General features: G+C 61.3%; 1 protein-coding gene across 2 annotated transcripts in view; it reads left to right on the top strand.

The window, feature by feature from the left end:
• Positions 1-20,922, top strand: part of IGFN1 (immunoglobulin like and fibronectin type III domain containing 1) — a 32,968-nt gene extending 12,046 nt beyond the window's left edge. The window contains exons 13-26 of one of the 2 annotated variants that reach the window (XM_045165645.1): positions 81-3,752; positions 3,969-6,608; positions 7,064-7,188; positions 7,764-7,905; positions 8,248-8,547; positions 9,057-9,356; positions 9,772-9,945; positions 10,801-10,929; positions 12,114-12,416; positions 13,271-13,359; positions 14,703-14,898; positions 15,705-16,013; positions 16,608-16,934; positions 17,680-20,922. In XM_045165645.1, coding sequence (XP_045021580.1) covers positions 81-3,752; positions 3,969-6,608; positions 7,064-7,188; positions 7,764-7,905; positions 8,248-8,547; positions 9,057-9,356; positions 9,772-9,945; positions 10,801-10,929; positions 12,114-12,416; positions 13,271-13,359; positions 14,703-14,898; positions 15,705-16,013; positions 16,608-16,934; positions 17,680-17,933 — 8,960 coding nt within the window. In that variant the 3' untranslated portion in view covers positions 17,934-20,922. Of the gene's footprint in view, positions 1-80; positions 6,609-7,063; positions 7,189-7,763; positions 7,906-8,247; positions 8,548-9,056; positions 9,357-9,771; positions 9,946-10,800; positions 10,930-12,113; positions 12,417-13,270; positions 13,360-14,702; positions 14,899-15,704; positions 16,014-16,607; positions 16,935-17,679 lie in introns of both variants that reach the window. The other variant, XM_045165644.1, reaches the window with a different exon arrangement.
• Positions 20,923-21,594: the final 672 nt, after the last annotated feature.

Raw genomic sequence — 21,594 nt, 5'->3', positions numbered from 1 at the left:
TGGGGTCTGAGAGGCGCCTCAGCCTGATTTAACAGGGCTTTTCTCTTCTCTCTCTCCGGGGGCGTGACCTCTCACCAAAGCTGGGAAGGATAAGAGCCTTCTGACCGCAAGCGCTGACCACCAGAGGCAGGCACAAGAAGGCCAGAGCCCAGAAGATTTCAGGAGCGCCCATGGGGAGGGGGATAGATCCAGAGAGCAGGGCCCCATAGGGAGCTTCCTCCAGAGAGCTGGGCTGGCCTCTAGGGCCACAGCCAGCCCAGACAGGGGCGGCCTGGGAGGGCCTGGTCACTCCTCGACGGGGGACAAGGAGGCGGCTCAAGCAGCGTGGGGCCCTGGACAGGCCAGAGAGGGCTTTCTGGAGGAGGAGGGAGGCAGAGTCCCGGGTCTTGGGGCCGACCAGCTCCACGGAGGGAGAGGTGGGGACCGGAGCCTTCCGGGGGGCTTAAGAGGGGACTTGGAATCCGGGCTGGGACTCACGGGAGGCCAACAGCGAGGTCGCAGCAGAGACGGTGCAGAGCCAACGGGAGCCTGGGAGGCGGGGTCCTGGCAACTTGAGGCTGGAGGACTGGCGGAGCGGGCCCCCTGGGGAGCCCAGGCTGGTCCTGCAGGGTCTGGCTTAGAAGGGCAAGGGTCAGAGATTCTGCAGGGGGAGAGCCTGGGTGAGCTGAGGGGAGGGCACGGTTTGAGTGGTGGGGTGGGGAGAGGCATGGCGGGCCCAGGGTGGGGCCACAGGGCTGGCCCAGGGGGTGCTGGAGGCGGCCATGGGGCAGAGGGTCCCGGAGCACTGGCGCCTATAGGAGGACGGGGCTCTAGCTCCATGGCAGGCTGGGGCCCTGAGAAAGGGAGCGATGCTGATCACAGGGATGCAAGGGGCTCCTGGGGCTCAGGGGCATCTGCAGGCTGGCACCTCCAGGAGCCACCTATATCTACGGGTGAAAGCTTCTTCCAGGGCCGCGGGGCTCCTGAGGCCAAAACTGGGGCAGAGGCAGATGATGGAGGCCCAGGGGGTCCCGGGGCCTGGGGAGGGGGCCCACGGGGGCTCAGGACAAGGGAGGGCCCAGAGTCTGTGGGAGCCTTGGGTGAGGTGGGCCGCAGTTCCAGCAGGGCCCAGGATCCCCGGGCCTGGACTGCCGGTCGGAGGGCTCCAGGCGAGGCTGTGGGCCCAGGCCCTTGGGATGACCCTGGGTCCGACCCCAGCAAAACCGGGGCCCACGGCAGGCCTGGAGTGCTGGTGTCCGGTGGGGAGCGAGGGGGTGAGGGTGGCCCCCAGGCGGTGGGGCTGGCCGGGTCTGGTGCTAGAAGCCACAGGCTCAGTGAGTCTTCAGGCCCTGGTGGGACCCTGGAAGACATGGACTGGTTGAGAGGCTCGGGGGCCACGGGGTCTGAGCCAGGTTTCTGGGATGGGTCCCGGAGCTCCAGAGAGAAAGCACCCAGAGGTGGGGTGGGCCACGTGGGTGGCCTCGGAGGCCCGGAGGGGATGGAGTCTGGGCTGGATGAGGGCTCCGGGTACCCCGGGGGAGCAGGCCTGGCCTATAGAGCCGGTTTCAGTGATGGCTTAGGCAGGCCAGGAGCCGTGGGTTTCAGCCATGCTAGGGGCCCAGGGGGAGCAGAGCCTTGGGACGGGGGTGGTGGCAGCTGGGGCCCAGAGGTGCCCGGGGGCACGTGGTCTGGAGGCAGAGATGGTCGTGGTCCTGCAGGAAGGGCGTCTGAGGGACCTGAGAGCCTCAAGAGTGGCTCAGGCAGCCCAGACAGGGGCCCTGTGGGCGGGAGCAGGGTGCCTGCAGAGGCTGGGGGGGCCTCCAGAGGCTGGGGAGACAGCGGCCCTGGGGGCAAGCATCTTCCTGGTGGCCGGGGCCGGCCTGGAACAGCAGGGTCAGTGGGGAGAGGCGGCCTGGGGGCCTCAGGTGCAGCAGAGACTGTTGGGGAGGGACGCGCAGGGGCAGAGCCGGGGGGCTGGCGGGGAGCGGGGCCTTGGGGTCAGACTGGAGATGATGCGGGCTGCAGAGCCCTGAGGGGCCTGGGGGCTTCTGGAGAAGGAGCGGGTGAAGACGGCTCTGGGGTGTCGGGGTCTCTGCAAGCAGCAGGCAAAGTGCATGACAGGGGTGGAGCCAGAGGCCTCGGTGTGGGGGTCTCTGGAGCTGGGGCTGGTCCCGGGGGCACTCCCGGGGGCCCCGAGGCATCAGAGTCTCACGCTGGGGTGGCCCTTGAGGGCCGGTGGGCTGATGCATCCGGTGAACCGCTGGGCTGTGGGGATGGGTCAGGTGCTCTAGGACCTCAGTCGATAGGAGGCACGTCAGCTTATGGAGGAGGGTCCAGGGGTCTTGGGCCTGGTGGGGTAGAGCTAGGGGGGGAGGCGGCCTTTAGAGATGGTGTGGGGGGCCCTGGAGGAATAGGGGCAGGGGCTAAGGCGGGTCACAGGGGTGGTTTAGGGGGTTCTGGGGAGTCAGAGTCATGGGGTGAGACAGGCTATAGAGAAGGTTTAGGGGGTTCTGGAGGAATGGGGGCAGGCGCTAAGGCTGGTTATCGGGATGGTTTAGGGGGTTCTGGGGGAGTTGACTCAGGGGCTAAGGCTGGTTATGGGGATGGTTTAAGGGGTTCTGGGGGAGTTGACTCAGGGGCTAAGGCTGGTTATCAGGATGGTTTAGAGGGTTCTAGGGGAGTTGATTCAGGAGCTAAGGCTGGTTATCGGGATGGTTTAGGGGGTTCTGGGGGAGTTGATTCAGGGGGCAAGATTGGTTATAGGGATGGTTTAAGGGGTTCTGGGGGAGTTGACTCAGGGGCTAAGGCTGGTTATCGGGATGGTTTAGGGGGTTCTGGGGGAGTTGATTCAGGGGCTAGGGCTGGTTATGGCGATGGTTTAGGGGGTTCTGGGGGAGTTGATTCAGGAGGTAAGGCTGGTTATGGGGATGGTTTAGGGGGTTCTGGGGGAGTTGATTCAGGAGGTAAGGCTGGTTATCAGGATGGTTTAGGGGGTTCTGGAGGAATGGGGGCAGGCGCTAAGGCTGGTTATCGGGATGGTTTAGGGGGTTCTGGGGGAGTTGATTCAGGGGCTAAGGCTGGTTATGGGGATGGTTTAGGGGGTTCTAGGGGAGTTGATTCAGGGGCTAAGGCTGGTTATGGAGATGATTTAGGGGGTTCTGGGGGAGTTGATTCAGGAGCTAAGGCTAGTTATCGGGATGGTTTAGGGGGTTCTGGGGGAGTTGATTCAGGGGCTAAGGCTGGTTATGGGGATGGTTTAGGGGGTTCTGGGGGAGTTGATTCAGGAGCTAAGGCTGGTTATCGGGATGGTTTAGGGGGTTCTGGGGGAGTTGATTCAGGGGCTAAGACTGGTTATGGGGGTGATTTAGGGGGTTCTGGGAGAGTTGATTCAGGGGCTAAGGTTGGTTATCGGGATGGTTTAGGGGGTTCTGGGGGAGTTGATTCAGGAGGTAAGGCTGGTTATGGGGATGGTTTAGGGGGTTCTGGGGGAATGGGGGCAGGCGCTAAGGCTGGTTATGGGGATGGTTTAGGGGGTTCTGGAGGAATGGGGGCAGGCGCTAAGGCTGGTTATCGGGATGGTTTAGGGGGTTCTGTGGGAGTTGATTCAGGAGGTAAGGCTGGTTATGGGGATGGTTTAGGGGGTTCTGGAGGAATGGGGGCAGGTGCTAAGGCTGGTTATGGGGATGGTTTAGGGGGTTCTGGAGGAATGGGGGCAGGCGCTAAGGCTGGTTATGGGGATGGTTTAGGGGGTTCTGGGGGAGTTGATTCAGGAGGTAAGGCTGGTTATCGGGATGGTTTAGGGGCTTCTGGGGAAGTTGATTCAGGAGGTAGGGCTGGTTATGGGGATGGTTTAGGGGGTTCTGGAGGAATGGGGGCAGGCGCTAAGGCTGGTTATAGGGATGGTTTAGGGGGTTCTGGGGGAGTTGACTCAGGGGCTAAGGCTGGTTATCAGGATGGTTTAGAGGGTTCTAGGGGAGTTGATTCAGGAGCTAAGGCTGGTTATGGGGATGGTTTAGGGGGTTCTGGAGGAATGGGGGCAGGTGCTAAGGCTGGTTATGGGGATGGTTTAGGGGGTTCTGGAGGAATGGGGGCAGGTGCTAAGGCTGGTTATGGGGATGGTTTAGGGGGTTCTGGAGGAATGGGGGCAGGCGCTAAGGCTGGTTATCGGGATAGTTTAGGGGGTTCTGGGGGAGTTGACTCAGGGGCTAAGGCTGGTTATCGGGATGGTTTAGGGGGTTCTGGGGGAGTTGATTCAGGGGCAAAGGCTGGTTATGGGGATGGTTTAGGGGGTTCTGGGGGTTTCGATTCAGGGGCAAAGGCTGGTTATCGGGATGGTTTAGGGGGTTCTGGGGGAGTTGATTCAGGGGCAAAGGCTGGTTGTCGGGATGGTTTAGGGGGTTCTGGGGGAGTTGATTCAGGGGCAAAGGCTGGTTATCGGGATGGTTTAGGGGGTTCTGGGGGAGTTGACTCAGGGGCTAAGGCTGGTTATCGGGATGGTTTAGGGGGTTCTGGGGGAGTTGATTCAGGGGCAAAGGCTCGTTATGGGGATGGTTTAGGGGGTTCTGGGGGAGTTGATTCAGGGGCAAAGGCTGGTTATCGGGATGGTTTAGGGGGTTCTGGGGGAGTTGACTCAGGGGCTAAGGCTGGTTATCAGGATGGTTTAGGGGGTTCTGGGGGAGTTGATTCAGGGGCTAAGGCTGGTTATGGGGATGGTTTAGGGGGTTCTGGGGGTTTTGATTCAGGGGCAAAGGCTGGTTATCGGGATGGTTTAGGGGGTTCTGGAGGAATGGGGGCAGAGGCTAAGGCTGGTTATCGGGATGGTTTAAGGGGTTCTGGGGGAGTTGACTCAGGGGCTAAGGTTGGTTATGGGGATGGTTTTGGGGGTTCTGGGGGTATTGATTCAAAGGCTAAAGCTGGTTATCAGGATGGTTTAGGGGGTTCAGGAGGAATGGGGGCAGGGGCTAGGGGAATGGAGTCAGGGAGTAAGGGAGGTTACAGGGGAGACTCAAGAGGACCTGTGGCGATGGGGCCAGAGGATGAGGTGGGCTTCAGAGATGGTTCAGGGGGATTTGGAGGAGTAGGCTCACTGGCTGGGGTGGGAGAGGATGGTGGACTCAGAGGCCAGGAGACCATGGGGCATGGCTCCGGATACTGGGCAGCCTCAGAGGGGCCTTACAGTGGCACGAGCCCCAAGGATGGTCCAGAGGGGGGCAGAGGGATGGGCCTGGTGGGAGGCACAGGTGCGGGGCTGGGCTCTGGCATAGCTGGACGGCCAGGTACCGTGGATGGTGCAGCTCATGGGGACGGCCCCAGGGGCCCAGGGATGCTGGGGGTTCCGGGAGGCCTGTCGATGCTTTCAGATGGGCAGGGTTCTGAGAGTGGTTTGAGGGGCTCTGGACGCCCAGGTGCCCCTGAGGCATGGGGGGCTGTGAGTTCTGAGGGGAAGTCAGGTATCACAGGGCAGCGAGACGGCTCTGGGCTCCCAGGGTACCCCGGGCACAGAGGGGCTCCCAGTGGGGAGGGTGGGGCTTCCGGGGTCCCTGATGGTCGGGGGGCATTGCAGGGTGAGACCTGGGCAGAGTCAGCTGCTCAGGAATCCACACGTGACCAGGACTCCTGGAAATCAGGTCCAGGGATGGCAGGCAGGGGTCCAGCATCTGTCCAGGGGGCATTGGTCCCTCAGGGTGCCGGGGCCGCACAGCTGGGTGGCAAGAGGGTGGGGACCGGAAGGGGGGTCCCTGTGGGCGCAGGCCAGGGTCTGGATGGCAGCCAGTTGCCCACAGAAAGGGGCAGATCCACATCAGGGCCCACTGGTGAGCAAGGGGAAAGACATGCGTGGGGCCCAGGCAGGGAAGACTGGGGGTTTGGCCAGGACAGCTCTGGAGCCTGGGACCAGCCCCCAGGCCCCTGGGCTTCGAGCTCCCTCCAGGAGGAAGACGCCATTCGCAGGGGGACCCAAGAAAGGCTAGACGGCTCCTGGGGCTGGGAGGGGGCTCCAGACGGAGAGGAGGCTGGTGGGGGGCGAAGCCCAGGCTTCCTGGATGGCAGAGCTTCGGGTCTGGGAAGGAGCAGGGCTAGTGGCCCAGAGGACTCAGGTGTCCCCGGAAAGGGGACTTCTGCTGGTGGGGAGGACGGCTCCTCTCGAAAGCCTGGGGGTTTGGGACGACAGGGAGCCCCGGATGGCCTGGATGGTCCCTACAGCAGAAAAGAGCCTGGCGATGGGTCATGGGGTCAGGGGCCTGGCGCTCCACCGGGCGCAGGACACAGAAGAGGAAGGGGCTCCCTAGATGCTGAGGATGACAGGGCCCAGAGCCCAGAGGCCTTGGCAGAGTACGAGGCAGTGGATGAGGCCGGCGTGGCAGAGAGGAGGCTGGGCCCGTACAGGAGCAGGACTCAGACCTGGTCCAGGGTTGATCCTGGAGCAGCAAAGCGAGGTGGGGAGGACGAGGCCAGAGACCTGGGGCAGCCGCCTGGCGGAGAGGACACGGGGTACCCTGGGGAGCCCCCCAGCCGCCTGGGCAGCGGCAGAGCTGGTGGATCAGACGCCTACGGCCGGAGGAAGGACGCCGCCCTGAGCCCCAGATCCAGACGCAAGCCTGGCACTGGCAGCTTCTCTGAGGACGCCCGAGGTAGGTGCCTCTCCGTTGTTCTGGCTCCGGGGGTGGGGGCAGGGGTCTCCCTGGACACCGGGGTGCAGGGCCGCCCCCAGGCCTGCCTCTGGGCCCGGGACTTTGCTGCTGTCCCTGAGCCCCATTTCCAGGGATCTTTTCTCCAATCAGAAGGCTACTCTTCCTCCTTGCGCGGGTGGGACGCAGGCTTCTCAGGGCTGAGAGCCCTCCTGGTGTCTGTCTTGACCCCTTGTGTCCAAGGCACTGGACTTGGTGGGTCACCTAGATATCCCCTTGGGTGCCCTAGGGCCCTTCATCTCCCTGGGCCCCCAGACCCCCTGTACCAGCCTGAGCCCTGTGGAGAAAATGGGGTAGTCTGGCCTTGTTGGCAGGACATGTGGCCCCCAGGGTGCAGCGGGAAGCTGGGCGAGGCGATCCCTGGGCACCCAGCACCCCTCCCCGCTGTGCCCCTCCAGGCCCCGCCAGCCACTTCTCCCAGGGCCTGGCTGACACAGAGGTGGAGCGTGGGGAGGCCGCCATGCTCTCCTGCACCCTCACACGTGACCTGGGACCTGGAGCCTGGTTTAAGGACGGAGTCAAGGTACTGCCCCCCTCAGCCCTGCTGACCCCGCTTTGCCAACCAGCCTGCGGGGGAGGGCTGAGCGAAGCAGAGGGGTGCAGACGGCAGCGGCTTTGCAAGAAGGAGATTTCACTCTTCGCTGTAGCGGCGCCGACGCTGGGAGAAGTTTACATGGTCAACAACTTGGTGTGTTTGGAAAGGGCTGTCTCTTTGAGTGGACATGTACTCCACCCAGTGCCCCCCGGACAGGCCCCTGGCCCTCCCGCTACCATCCAACCCGCCGTCCCGTCCCAGCACCTGGTGAAGTCTGTCCTTCGGGCTCCGGACTCCCTGAGCGGCCCCCACCCCTCCACTAACACCTCGGTGGGGGTAGGCCCAGGGCTCTGGAGCTCAGCTTCGTCCTCAGCTGATTTCTGGGCCAATAGTGCTGCCCACTTCATAGGTCACTGGACGGCTAAGGATACGCTAAACGGGGGGCCTGGCTCCTGCCGAGCACGAACGGGCATTCCTTCCCGCAGCTTCAGTAACAGGCACTGGCCAGCTTCGGGAGGGGCTGCACGGGGTGGGTGACCGGCCTTCTGTGGCCTCGTTCTCAGCTCAGCGCCCAGGACGGAGTCGCTTTCGAGCAGGACGGGTTGGCGCACAGGCTCGTCATCGCCCAGGCGGACGGGACGCGTGCCGGGAGGTACAGCTTTGCAGCTGGCGGCCAGCAGAGCGAGGCCACACTGACCGTCCACGGTGAGGGCCGGCCCCCCTCCCTGACAGGCGGCTCTCAGCCAGTGACGCACGCCAGGGCTGAGAGTCTGGACGTGTCACTGGCCTGCGGCCCGCGTCCAGTCTGCCTCTCCGTTGAGAGGTTGATGCTGTTCTAACGAGCAGCCCGAATGCTCCCCCTCCCCTTCAGCATGTCCTCGGGGAGGTCCGGCCCCCGGGGACCCCCACCCCTGACTCCCGGGCCCTGTGCTCCCCAGACTCCCTGAGGCCCCTCCTCCCCCGCCCTTGACTCCTGGGCCCTGTGCTCCCCAGACCCCCGGGGCCACTCCTCCCCCAGTTCTGACTCCCTTGCCCTGTGCCCCCCAGACCCCCCAGTCATCGCTCCGGACGTCACCGCGCAGCTGAGGGAGCCGCTGGTGGTCAAGGCTGGGAAGCCAGTGACCATGAAGGTCCCCTTCCAGAGCTGCCTCCCAGTCCAGGCCACCTGGAGGAAGGACGGGGAGGAGGTGGCCGGAGGCAGTGGCCGTGGCGCCCAGGTGGCCGTAGGGGACGGCTTCACGCGGCTGTGCCTCCCCAGCGCCAGCAGGCAGGACCGTGGCCAGTACAGCGTCACCCTGAGGAGCCAGGGCGGCTCCACGCGGGCCGAGCTCACCCTGCAGGTCCTAGGTGCCAGCCTGGCCCTCGCCCCGTCCCGGGCCCCGCCTAGCCCCCCACGACACCGACCCCCGTGTGCGCTGCCCAAGACCAAACCTGCCCGAGCTGGGCGCGCCCTCCTCACGCTGATTGGAAGATGCAGCTTAGAAAGACCCAGGGGCTCCTTGGGGGAGGCTGGCTGAGTATCTCCTAGGGGTATAATGGGGTTGGTGGTTGTCCCCGCCTGGAGTCACGTCACTCAGGTTTCTTGTGGTCCACATGGAGGACCCAGGCAGGGAGGCTCCACTCTGTAGCCCACGGCAACTGGGGGCACTGCGTGTGGCCGGAGCCCCTGCAGGCGGGTGCCTTCCATGTCCTTCCGGAGGGCTGTGCATGTCGGGGGTGGAGACCAGGGCCCCTCGAGGTGAAGCCCGCCTGGGCCTTCCACTGCAGGCAAGTGTGTCCACTGAGGGGGGGAGTGCGGCTCCCCTGTGGCTCCCCTGACCCCCCCTTCTCTTCCTGCTCCTCTTGGGGGTCCCCAGACAAGCCCCAGCCCCCGCAGGGCCCCCTGGAGGTGCAGGACAGCCACGGGGCTGGAGTCCGCCTGCGCTGGCGGCCCCCGAAGGACGACGGCGGCCGGGCCCTGCAGCACTATGAGGTGGAGCGGCGGCAGGCCGGCCGGAGCGCATGGCTGAAGGTGGGCGAGCCCCGCTCAGACAGCACTGCCTTCACGGATGCCCACACGGAGCAGGGCAAGAAGTATGCCTACCGCGTGCGGGCTGTGACCGCGGAGGGGCCCGGGGAGGCCCTGGAGTCCGAGGAGGTGCTGGTGGCGCCTGAGGGTGAGAGGACGGGGGACCGGGGCGGGGACACTGCCGAGCTCTGCGCCGCGCCCAGAGGCTGGGCCCTGAGAGACCCCAGCTTCTCTGGGACCTGGAGGCTGGGTCAGTGGGCAGGACGCAAGGGTCTTGTCCAGCTGTGGCTCTGTGGGGCGAGGTTGACGGCAGAGCTGCTCTCCGAGGCTCATCCTCCTTCTGGGGCACCTCCCAGGGGCTCGGGGCAGAGGGGCTCAGGGCTGGCTCTTGTCCCCTCCCTATTTCTGTCACTCCTGCCCCCAAAGTGTGGGCTGGCTCCCACACTGGCCTCCCTGGAAGGGGCTGCGTGTGGCCTCCCCCAGGGCCTGCTCCTCCTCCGGTGCCCCCCCGGGAGCTGGGGCCTCGCCCAGCCCTGGCTGACCAGCACCTCCTCCCCCCGCAGCTCGGCCTGGGCCCCCGCCCCCGCCGTCCATACTATCGGCCTCCAGCCAGGGCGTCACTCTGTCCTGGACGGCGCCCCGGGGCCCCGGCAGCGCCCACATCCTCGGCTACCTGATCGAGAAGCGCAAGAAGGGGAGCAACACCTGGGTGGCCGTGAACCAGGAGCCAGTGCCCGGTGAGCAGCCCGGGGGTGGTGGGCATCGTCCTGGCCTCCAGAGCCTCCCTGGACCCCCGGCCCGGGTCCTTTGTTGGGGCAGCATCGAGCCAGATGACTTAACTGTTTTGCTTTTCCTTTGTTCATCTGGCTGTGCTGGGCTGGGCTTCGTCTCACTGCGGAGAGCAGGGGCCCCCTCTGTAGTCCGGGCGCGCGCGCATCGCACAGCGAGCTCCCCGTGCAGAGCAGGGGCCCTGGGCCTGCGGGCTGCCGTGGCTGCAGTAGTTCCGCGCACCCGCCCGACTGAGTCGATTCTGAGAAACTGCTTTCTGGGCCCAGAATGAACTCAGAAAAGCCCATGCCCAGGCCCGCAGGACAAAGACGCTCAGAATGCCCGGCAGGCCGTGCTCCTTGGGGCTCAGCCTCCATGTCTCTGAAAAGAGGGCATATTGGGCTCCGCCGCTGACAGGCTCCCTTTAATCGAGGTGGGACAACAGCTCTAAGGCAGGGGGGCGCCGAGCGCTGGGGGCGCCTGCCCCAGGCTGCCCTGCAAGGCAGGGGGCCGCCGAGCGCTGGGGGCGCCTGCACCAGGCTGCCCTGCAAGGCAGGGGGCCGCCGAGCGCTGGGGGCGCCTGCACCAGGCTGCCCTGCAAGGCAGGGGGCCGCCGAGCGCTGGGGGCGCCTGCCCCAGGCTGCTCTGGCAAGGCAGAGGCAGAACCGCACAGGGACCCTGAGACCCTGCACGGCGCCCTCCGCCTGGAGAGGACCAGGCCTCCCGGTGCAGCAGCAGGATGCGTGAGCTGTAGGGCCAGGCTGGTCCCGTCCGGGCGTCGCCGGCCCCGTCGGGCAGGACTGATGTGCAGGGGCCTCCCACAGAGAAGAAGTGGACGGTGGGGGACCTGCGGCAGGGCTGGCAGTACGAGTTCCGGGTCACGGCTGTGGCCCCCTCCGGCCGGGGAGAGCCTGGACCCCCGTCGGAGGCCGTCTTCGCCCGCGACCCCATGAGTAAGTGGGGTACCGACCCCCGGGGGGCTGGGGTCGGGGGGGAAACGAAGGTGGAAAGGCCTTGAGGGTGAGGAGTGATTTAGGGAGCCAGCACTGAGACAGACCCAGGCCAGAGGTGGGGGTTGGCAGAGTTCCACCCAGAACATCCCTGGGTCAGTCCTCTCCCGGCTCGATTTCTGCAAGCTCCCACTCCCTCCCGTGAGGAGGCATCATCCCTGGGGGGTGGGGATCACAGGGGAGCCTCACCGCCAATTTTCCATTCACTCATCACCTACCGGGCGCTGGCATGGTCCCAGGAAGCACGTGTGGGCTTGGGAAACTCCCGGTCTAGAGCAGCACTGCCCTACCTGTGGTCCCAGTGCCCACGGCAGGCAGCCGGGACGCCAGGAGAGAAAGCTGCACCGCTTTGTTTGATCCGCATTTCTCAAATTTGAGCACAGAATACCTTTCCCACGAAACACCCGTCAAAGTGTCTCTCCACAGCACATGGCTGCCCTGTGCACCTCCCCTGAGCTCTTACCCTCAACAAGCCCCAGGCATGCAGCAAGCTCCTGGCCACTGTGGATCGGCCAGAGGCGTCCTTCCGTGTCCGCCAGGCCGTGAGCGGGGTGGCTATGGGGCTTGGACAGACTCAAGGAGTCTAGGGGGCTACCCCCAAGGTGGTACCCCAGGCTGGGAGGCCAGAGCCCTGAGCCACTGTGCAGCCCACAAAGCCCTTTATACACATCACAGCTTTGCTATGAAAACCTCACGGGCAGATGGGCCCCATTTTACAGGTAAAAAGCACAGAGTGTGCACTAGGCACCGAGGAGGCAGTCTCGACCAGCTTAAAGCTTGGAACAGAAAGACGCAGAATTCTAGCGTTTAGGGATCCTGGGACCCAAGGATGCATCAAAGAACACAGCAGCTTTGGGAATTACGGGTGGAGTTAGGAGAAGGGGGTTGGCAGGCTGGGGAGTGGGTGGAAGGAGTTGGGGGAGGCTTCCTGGAGGAGGAGAGCTGGGGTCGGCGGTGCAGACGCAGGAAGAGCCCAGGACAGAGTCAGGGTTTGGGTCCAGGCAGGGGCTTTACCAAAGAGCTTAAGAGAAAGGAACCCCCGGCCGCCCACCCAGGGAGGGTCCACTGCGCGGGGCTTCCCTCAGGAGAGGTGATGCCACTCCTGACGGCCCGTGGTGCCCGCCCAGGACCCCCGGGGCCCGTGAGGGATCTCCAGGTCACGGACACGTCACACTCCAGCATCACCCTGAGCTGGGCTCGGCCCGACACCCAGGACGGGGATGAACCGCAGGGCTACGTGGTGGAGCTGCGCAGCTCGGCCAGCCTGCAATGGAGCCCGTGCCACACGGGCACGGTGCAGGGCACCACCTACACGGCCAAGGGGCTGCGGCCCCGGGAGAGCTACCTGCTGCGGGTGACGGCCGTGAACGACGGGGGCCCTGGCCAGCCCACTGCCCTGGGCTCGGCGGTGGAAGCTGTGCCCGCCTCGGGTGAGTCCCCCTCCCTCCTCCAGGCCAGGCCCTTCCCGGGGCCGCTCCCCAATTCAGAGAAGGGCCACATCCTGGGCGCCTAGCAGGGGCAGGGCGCTGGGCGAGGGAGGCCTTGCGGAAATGCATTTTCATCACGGCTCATGCCAAGTCCTACCAGCTCAGCATTCTCCCCAGATTTCAGATGAGGACGCCGAGGTCAGAGGTCAGGGGTGCGCTGCCCTGGACCTAGCCGCTGGCCCTCAGCAGAGCCCAGGTCACCGACCCCAAGGCCCAGGTTCGCTCCAGCACTCTTTGCTGCTTTCTGAGTGTGGCTCGAGAGAGCCCGGTGCCCCTCAGCTCCTGCCCGGCTCCCGTCAGAGCAGAGGGCCCCCAGGCCCTGCTCCTTGGAAGCGGGACGCCTCTTCCCGGGGCGGGCTTTCATTGCTGGAGCAGCTGGCCTGTCTTTGGCGCAAGCTGACACTGGGCCGTCCCAGTGGAGCCCAGGTGTCCGTGTGACGACAAAGGGGACGCACAGAGAAGAGCTCCCTGTGTCTGTGTCCAGAGTCCAGAGCCTTGTCCTGGCCCTGCCCCCACTCCAGGGCTCTCCCGCCACTTGCTGCCTCAAGTGGGTCGTTGTCTCATCACAAGACACAGGAGTTTCTGTGCCGGCCTGACCCCGAGGCTGCCCACCACAGCTCCCCTGCAGGAATCCCCTCCAGTCCCCTCTCCAGGTCCTACAGGGCCCCCCCATCTGATGTCCCACGGGGTCTCAGCGTCCCAGGGCTGCCCAGCGTCCCCCTGCAGCCCTGCCCGGCCATAAACAGGGCTGGGGCCCAAGTGCAGAGGGAGCTGACAGGCCACCCCGTGTGTTCCAGTCCGCCCCAAGTTCCGCATGGACGCAGGCATGAAGGACTTGCTGACGGTCAGAGCTGGGGACACGGTCCGCGTGCCCATCTACTTTGAGGTGAGCACACGTATTGAGCTTCGGGGGACAGTGTCAGCCCTGAGGGTCTCCTCTCTTCCCTGCTCGTCGGGGACCTGGGCTCGTGCTGGAAGTTGGGCGGTAGAGAGGAGTGTGGGCGTCCCGCTGCAGACAGCCCTGTGCTGAGCGCCAGCCGCCGCTCGGCTCCTGTCTGTGAGCCCCTCTGGTGGTGGCTCCCGGGACTGCGCCTCTAAGCCCACCCCTACTTCCCCTTGGTCTGGGAAGGGGGTCCTTGACTTCAGAAAGTGTGTTGTGTGAGCACGCGGCCTGCCTCTGACTCAGGACGACCTCCAGCAGCAGCACCTGTCTGTGGGCACGTGGTTGAGCAGCCAGGGAGGTTAGAAGCACGGGTGGCCTGGATTCAAATTCTGACCCCAGCCTGCACTGACTGACTTTCGACACATATCTCAACGTCTGTGTCCCCACGTCCTCTGTCAAACGTGTTTAATAGCAGTAACATCTCAAAGGGCTGTTCTGAGGATTCAAGGAATCCGTAACTGAAAGCACATAAACAGTGCTGGGCAAGTGGCAAGTACCCAGGACGCGTCACCTGTCGTTATTACCGCTGCCGTCGCTGTCGTTAAAGCCATCATAACCTGTGCAGGAAGCTCACAGGCGGCAGAGCCAGGCGCAAACCCCAACCTATCTCTACATTACGTGCTCTTAACCGTTAGACCCCAACGATGGCAGTCGTAACGATGACAAAACGTGGAAGACGCACTGAGCGTCTGCTCTGTCTTGGGCTCTGTTCTCTGAGCCTCCCAGGTATCAGTCATTTCTCGGGTTCTCAGACAAGCCTGTGAGGTCGGTCACTGTTCGTGGCCCCAGGTGACTCATGCCCAGTGCTGAGAGAGAGGGTCCCGGCCATCAGGCAGGGTCAGGCCCCCATCCTCTCGCTGCTGGACCCCTGCAGGGACCCCTGAGTCACTGGCCTTTTGGGCCTTGGCACCAGCTGGTCAGTATTCTCCTCCCATGAGTGCTCCCCTCCCACGCGTGCTCCCCACTCCCCCCTGCCCTTGTGCCCCCTGTCTGGTGAACCCAGAGCCAGTCATGCTCTCCTGGTCAAACCTCACAACAGCAGCTCATGGCTCACGAAACGAAGCCCAGGTGTCTGCACGCGTGCGATGTGCAAGGCCCTTACCCCTCAGCCGCCCTGCCTCTGCCTCACCCGCTCATTTCCCCTCAACCCCGCCATGCCCACCTGTCCACCATCCTTTCCCTAGCCAGCTCTGCCCCAGGGCCTCTCCTTGCACCCACACCTCAGCCCAGCGAAAAGCCGTCCCTCCCACCAAACTCCCCTCTCACCCCCTCTCCTCCGTGCCCAGGCTACGCCCACCCCGGAGGTGACCTGGCTGAAGGACGGCTTGCCCCTGCCTAAGCGGAGTGTGGCCTCCGTCAAGGACGGCCTCACCCAGCTCCTGGTCCCGTCGGCCAGCCTCGATGACAGCGGCGTCTACACCGTGGTGCTGAGGAGCCTGCGAGGGGAGGAGGCCACCTACAGCTTCCGCCTCAGGGTGGCAGGTGAGGCCGGCCTGCCCTGGGCTGGACTCAGGCCACTCCCAGACCCTTGCTGCGCGCCCACCCAGAGGGAGAGAGCTGGAGGGGCCGGGGGAGCGGGGCTTCACCGGCCAACTGCCCCAGGTGCCTGGGGACAGCTGAGCACAGTCTTCGGGACCCGCTGTCCCTCCTCTGGGTCAGTGAGCACAGACAGTCACCGCCATCCCATCAGCCCAAGGAGCGCTAGGAAGAAATGTCCGTGGTCCTCACCTGGGATGAAGGTGGTCCCCCGGCCCGGCCCCAAGGGGTTTTCTCAAACCCAGAACTAACCACCAGTTGACAGTGGGGGCTCCGTAACTTGGTCTTACGGAAGCCCCACTCTGTTCCCGTGTCCTGTGTCACTTACAAAGGGGCCAAAGTGGATCCCAATGAGCCTCTTCAGAGGCGTTCAACTCTCCAGCAGTAACTGCAGGGCTGGTCCCGTTCTCCCTGGTCCCCTGCGTGGGGAGACCGTGTCTTCCAGGGCCTTGGAAGAAGAGGGGGCCTGGGAAGGACTTGGGAACCCAGGAAGGATTCAGGGACCCAGGGTAGGACTTGGGGACTTAGGCAGGACTCAGGCCCTGGAGCAGGACATGGGGAGACGGGGCAGTTCTCAGGGACTCAGGTCAGGACTCAGGGACCTGGGCACGACTCAGGGACTTGGGGCAGGACCTAGGCCCTGGCAGGATATGGGAACCTGGGCAGGACTGGAGCCCCGGGCAGGGCTCAGCAGGGGCCCCGGGTCCAGTCAGGCGCACACGAACCCCAGCCTGCCCGCTCTGTCCTCACAGCGCGCCCGCGGGCGCCAGGGCCCATCGTGCTGCGGGAGGGCACGCTGGGCTCGGTGACCATCGAGTGGGAGCCGTCCCCGGACGAGGCGGAGGCGGGCGCCGCGCCGCTGCACTACGCGGTGCTGATGCGCACCTCGGCCCACGCGCCCTGGTGTCCGGCGGCCGAGCGCCTGCACAACTGCCGCTTCACCCTGGTGGGCGTCCTCCCGGGCCACGAGTACCACTTCCGCGTGGTGGCCAAGAACGAGCTGGGCGCTAGCGAGCCCTCGGACACGCGCCAGCCCTGGGTCGTCCCGCGCCAGCCGCCTGGTGAGCTCGGCGTCCAGGGCGCCAGGGGCGGGGTTGGAGGCGGGTCCCCGCCCCTGTCCTCAGGCTCCGCCTCTGCGGGGAGAACGCGAGGGCCCGGTGCCTGCCGGGCTCCGGGGCTTCTCAAGTCAGAGGCGGGCGATACAGTAGACAGAGGTCAGTGCTTCTCTGAAAATAGTCCTTTGCGATCAGATAGATTCGAAACTTCAAAGCAGTCGCCCGAAAAATCAGGCCCTAAAATCAGATGTACGTTTTCACGATTTCTAAATTTCACGATTTTCTAAAATGAAAAAGTGTCCGAAGGTTCCACACTCAGATTCATCCGTAGGTAGTTAGGGCCTGCTCAGTTTTCATTTCTTCTTTTGATTTCTTCTATGTTCCAATTTGCCCACAGTACGTGTGTGTTAGCTTGTAGTACAGGAAAAAAAAAAATTTTTTTTTTAAAGGATAAAAAAAAAAAATGAGTGCAGCAGCCTTGGGGTCAAGTTTGCAGGCGAGATGTCAGAGAACCCCGGCACGCCCACCTCCACCAGGAGCTTCCCACCCACGGCTCCCCACCGCCCTTCCGGCTCTCTGACCTTCTGCTTTCCGCCACAGACAAGGTCGTGGCGAGGGCCCCGAGCTACCGGGAGCCCGACCTGAGCCAGAAGCCGCGCTTCCTGGTGGGCCTCCGCCCCCACCTGCTGCCCCTGGGCAGCGAGTGCTGCATGACCTGCGCCGTGCAGGGGCAGCCACGCCCCCACGTCTCCTGGTTCAAGAACGACCAGAGCCTGGCCAACCACCCGGCCGCGTACACCACCGACGTGATGGGTGTGTGCTCCCTAGTCATCCCCAGCGTCTCCGCCACGGACGGCGGCCAGTACAAGGCGGTGGCCGAGAACACGCTGGGCCAGGCGGTCAGCACCGCCACACTCATCGTCGTGGGTGAGGCTGCCCGGCTCGGGCTTAAGCTGGCTGGGGGGCGGGGTGGCGGGGAGAGCCAGGGGGGCAGCCCCAGCTGCTTTCAGGGAGCCCCCTGGGAGGGTGGGCTGGGGCCAGGCCGGCAGGTTCGCAGCCTGGCTCTCTGTGAACTCCCTCACTTAACATCTGCCTCTGGTCTTTCTGGGGCCCTGGTTTGCTCATCTGTAAGATGCGGTGGGCAAGATCACAGGTGAGCAGCTCTTGGTTTGAGGGGCTGCATGCCACCCACCTAAGTGTCCCAGAACAGCCCCGCCCCTGTTTTGAACGAGAGAGGAAGCTGCGATGCCCCTTTGTGAACATGCCCAGAGACGGACACGCGGTGCCCCCGGGCCACATGGCTCTCTTGTCAATGGTCTCCTTTTCAGTAAGGCAAATCATATGTGTTAATAAGAAAACATTTCCCCTGATAACATCTTATATTTTGAAAAGCAAGAAGGAAAAGTAACTCCTAACATTATGAATTATTCAGAATTGACTTTTGTGCAGCGATGACCCTTTCAACTCTGGGGAGGAACATTTCGAAGTGCCTGGCTCATGTGCACACTAGTGTTTGGGGACCCTAGGGGCCCAAACTCAGAGAAGAACCTGGCCCAAACTCAGAGAGCATGTGGTGGCTGTGGCCCCGTAGCAGAGCTCCCAGGCTTGGCCCACTGCGGGGTTGTGTTGACCTTGGGACAAGCCGGGCACCCTGGTCCTCTGTGTTTTGCAGAGCCCAGCGATGAGCCCCGCCACACAGTGGAATGGCCCTGCCCGGCCCCTCAGCCGGCGGATGACCGCGAGTCCCTGAAACTCCACTCCTCACACCACGCCCGCCTGGGGAGCCCATCCAAGGGGGTGGAGGATGCTGGCCATGCCCAGAGCCTCAGGGGGAGGCGAGCGAGGGGGAAGCTCCTCCAGGCAGGCGCGGAGGCTTCGGGGAAGACAAAGAGGAAGCAGGTGTTCAGACTCCCAGCCTTGAGCTGAGTCACTGGACAGCATGGCCGCGAGGCTCCCGCTTGGGGGATCAGAAGGCAGGCGTCTGTCTGCAGGATGGAGTCTAGGTCCTCGATACCCTGGGCTGGGCTGTTAGAGGGAGGGGGGGAAGAGCTGGGTCTGTGTGCCTCTGTGGTGAGGGGAAAGCGAGGGGTCAGAGGACCTGGGTGGGGCCGGGGCTGGAGGGCATGTGTGTGTTTGTGTGTATGTGTGGATGCATGCTCTTGCCTGGAGAATCCCAGGGACCAGGGATTCTGGTGGGCTGCTGTCCATGGGGTCGCACAGAGGCGGACACGACTGAAGCGACTTAGCAGCAGCAGCAGCAGCAATGGACGCATGCACGCTAGGGGGAGATGCTTTCTGTATGCTGTTTCTTCATTAAAATGCTGGCTAACACAGGCAAAACGTCTGCAAATGAATTTGGGGTCTGCATGCTGGGGAGAGATTGATTTCCTGTGCGGAGTCTCTGTGCCAGCCTCCAGGGTGATGGGGGTGGGGGGTGGGGGGAGGGCGGGCTTCTGGCTGGAGGGAAGAGTTCGGTTGGAACTGGGCTCTTCTGCAGTTAGTTCCAAGGGTATGAAAGCTGAGCCTGTCCCGAGGGTCTGTGTGGTGGAGAGACCTCCCTGAGCCCCAGCTGGTATCTCCTGCCCACCTCTGTCTGACCAAATCCTGTGCAAATCCTGGGGATCCTAGTTCCCCAACCAGGGGTGGAATTCGGGCCTCTTGGCAGTGAGAGCGAGGGTCCTAGCCACCGGACAGCCAGGGAATTCCTTAATAAATGAAACAACTTTAAAAAAATAGAGCAAATAGCTTAAAAATTTTTTTTAAGCTTTGAATAACTTAGAAGAAAACAATGAAGGGCAGGAACCAGTGAATTATAGCACACGTTTTTCAACAGGAAAATCAAATTCAAAGACTGTCTTTTTGAAATGGTTAAAATACTGACAAACTTCTGTTACGATTTAATCAAGTGAAACAAGCAATAGCAAAAATAAACGTTAGGAATGAAAAAGAAAGCATATCACAGATTCAGCAGAGACAACAGGTATTTTTTAACATGACATTTAGACATTTGAAAATTTCAACAGAATGTGTGAATTCCTAGATAACACCATTGACCAAAACAGACTCAAGGAGAGACAGAAAGCCTGAGTAGTCCTGTACCGTTGAAGAAATTCAGTTGGTTGCTAAGCATTTTCCCACAAAGAAAAGAGCCCAGAGGTCTGATAGGTGGAAATGTTTCAGGAACATTTGCAATCTTAACAATCTTCCCCAGAGGCTAGAAAAAGAAGGGTTTTCAGCTTCTTGGATAAGATTAGATATCTTATTAGATAAGATTAGTCTGATCTGATGCCAGAGCCACAGGGACAGTTCCTGTCAGCTGCTAAGCCACATCCAACTCTCTTACCCACGGACTATCGCCTGCCAGGCTCCTTTGTTCATGGGGTTTCCCAGGCAAGAACATTGCAGTGGGTTGCCATTTCCTTCTGCAGGGGATCTTCTCAGCCTAGGGATCAAACCCCAGTCTCCTGTGTCTCCTGCATTGGCAGGCAGATTCTTTACCTCTGAGCCCCCAGGGAAGCCCATCATTTAGAATAGCAACAAGTAGAATACCTAGGAAGAGATCTAATAAAATATGCACAGTGAAGAAATTATAAAACTTTCTTGAAGGAAATTTTAAATGGCATAAGTAAATGGACAGACTACATCACTGATGAGGATGGTAATATTACAAAGACATCAATCAGCTGTCCCCAAATGCATTTATAGATTCAATGCATTTTCAATAAAAATTCCAACAGGGCTTTTCACACAAACTGACAAAGTGATTCTAAAATTTATGTGGGTGAACAAAGAGTAAAAAAAAAAAAAAAAATCAGAAAATTCCTGAAGAGGAAAAAAGAAAGGAGGAAATTTGCCCTATCAAATATCAAGGTTTGTTATCACCATAGTAACCAGAGCAGTGTGGTTTGGGTGTATCAGGAGATACACGGAAGATCAGGAAGAACAAATCCAGTCCTGTTTGGTAACTTGATTCATGACACAGTGGGTATCACAGATCAGCAGGAAGGGATGGAATGTTTATTGTGCTGTTCCAGGACAACTGGTCAACCAAGTGAGACTGAGTCCCTACCTTAATCTAAACATGAATTCCAGGTGTAAAATTTATATGTAAGTGGCAAAACTAAATCTTAGGAAATGCTAGAACAGGAAAATACCTAATTCGAGGTAGGGAAGGTTTTCGTAAGATTCCAAAACCAAAGCCATATAAGAAAAAAAATAATTTGTATGAAAATTAAACACGTTTTATCAAAAGTCAACAAAGAACATGAAAGGATAAGCCACAGGATGGGCAAGAGATCTGCCCAGTCAGGTCAGCGAGACTGCCTGTGACTCGTGGCTGTAAAGACCCCTTCACGGTCTTCCCAGGTGACTGGTAAAGAACACACCTGCCAATGCAGGAGACATGGGCTCAATCCCTGGGCTGGGAAAATACCTGTGGAGCAATAAAGCTTGTGCATCGCAACTCCTGAGCCTGTGCTCTAGAGCCCAGAAGCCACGATTACGGAAGCGCTCGCACCTGAGAGCCCGTGGTCAGCAACAAGAGAAGCCACCACAATGAGAAGCCTGAGCAGCTAGAGAGGAGCCCCACATGCTGCGCTAGAGAGGAGCCCCCACAAGCTGCAACCTGAGAAAAGCCCCCATTCACTGCAACTAGAGAAAAGCCCATATAGCAGCGGAGACCCAGCAAGCTGAAAATGAATAAATAAAATTATTTTTTAAAAGACTCCTTCAAATCAATGCAAAAAAGATAAACATCTCAAGAGAAAAATGAACAGAAGACACAAACAGACCTTCCCAAGAAGAAGTAACACAATTATAGGCTCAGAAGTACATGGAAAAATGTTCAACCTCATGTCTAACCCTAAACTCTAAACCCTAATTTGTAATACTTAAATCACAGTTGTATAACACATCACCTTTATCCGACTGGTGAAAATTAATAGCCTGCCCCAGTTCTGGTGACTATGGGACTCTGGCCCACAGCTGGTAGGGGTTTGAATGGGAGAAAGTCCACCATTACCTGAGCAGGTGGAGCGTGGCAATCACACGGGTGAGGGTCTCCAGAGAAACAGAACCAAGAGGTTACATATGGATGGATAGAAAGAGGCTTACCCTGAGGGGTTGGGGAGGCTCATTGTGGAGGCTGTCTGCAGGCTGGAGGCCTAGGGGAGCAGGGTGTGTTCCAGCCCGGACCCGAAGTCCCAGGAGCTGGACCCTGGGAGTCAACAGTGTACGTCCTGGTGTGACTGCAAAGGCCCAGGAGCCTGCACCCCGGATGACCGAGAACGGGAGGTAGAGGCCCAGATCAGACACAGAGCTGACTTACCCACCTCCACCTCCCTGTTCTGTTCAGACTTCCCTGGTGAGAACCGTCTACCGTGTTTGCAGATTTCAATGCCAGTGTCTTCTGGAAACAACCTCACAGACACACCCGAAGCCAGGTTTCACCAGCCATCAGGGCCTCCCTCATCCCAGCCAACTCACACATAAAATTGACCATCCCAGGAAGAATACCTTCTGACCCAGCAATTCCACCCCCAAGTGTATAGTCTAGACAAGAAATGTTCGTATGTGTGCCTTGCGGAAA

The sequence above is a fragment of the Bubalus bubalis genome, chromosome 5, assembly GCF_019923935.1.
Source record: "Bubalus bubalis isolate 160015118507 breed Murrah chromosome 5, NDDB_SH_1, whole genome shotgun sequence".
Lineage (NCBI taxonomy): Eukaryota > Metazoa > Chordata > Mammalia > Artiodactyla > Bovidae > Bubalus > Bubalus bubalis.
Note: the sequence above shows the minus strand (reverse complement) of the source record. Positions and strands in the feature narration are given on the sequence as shown.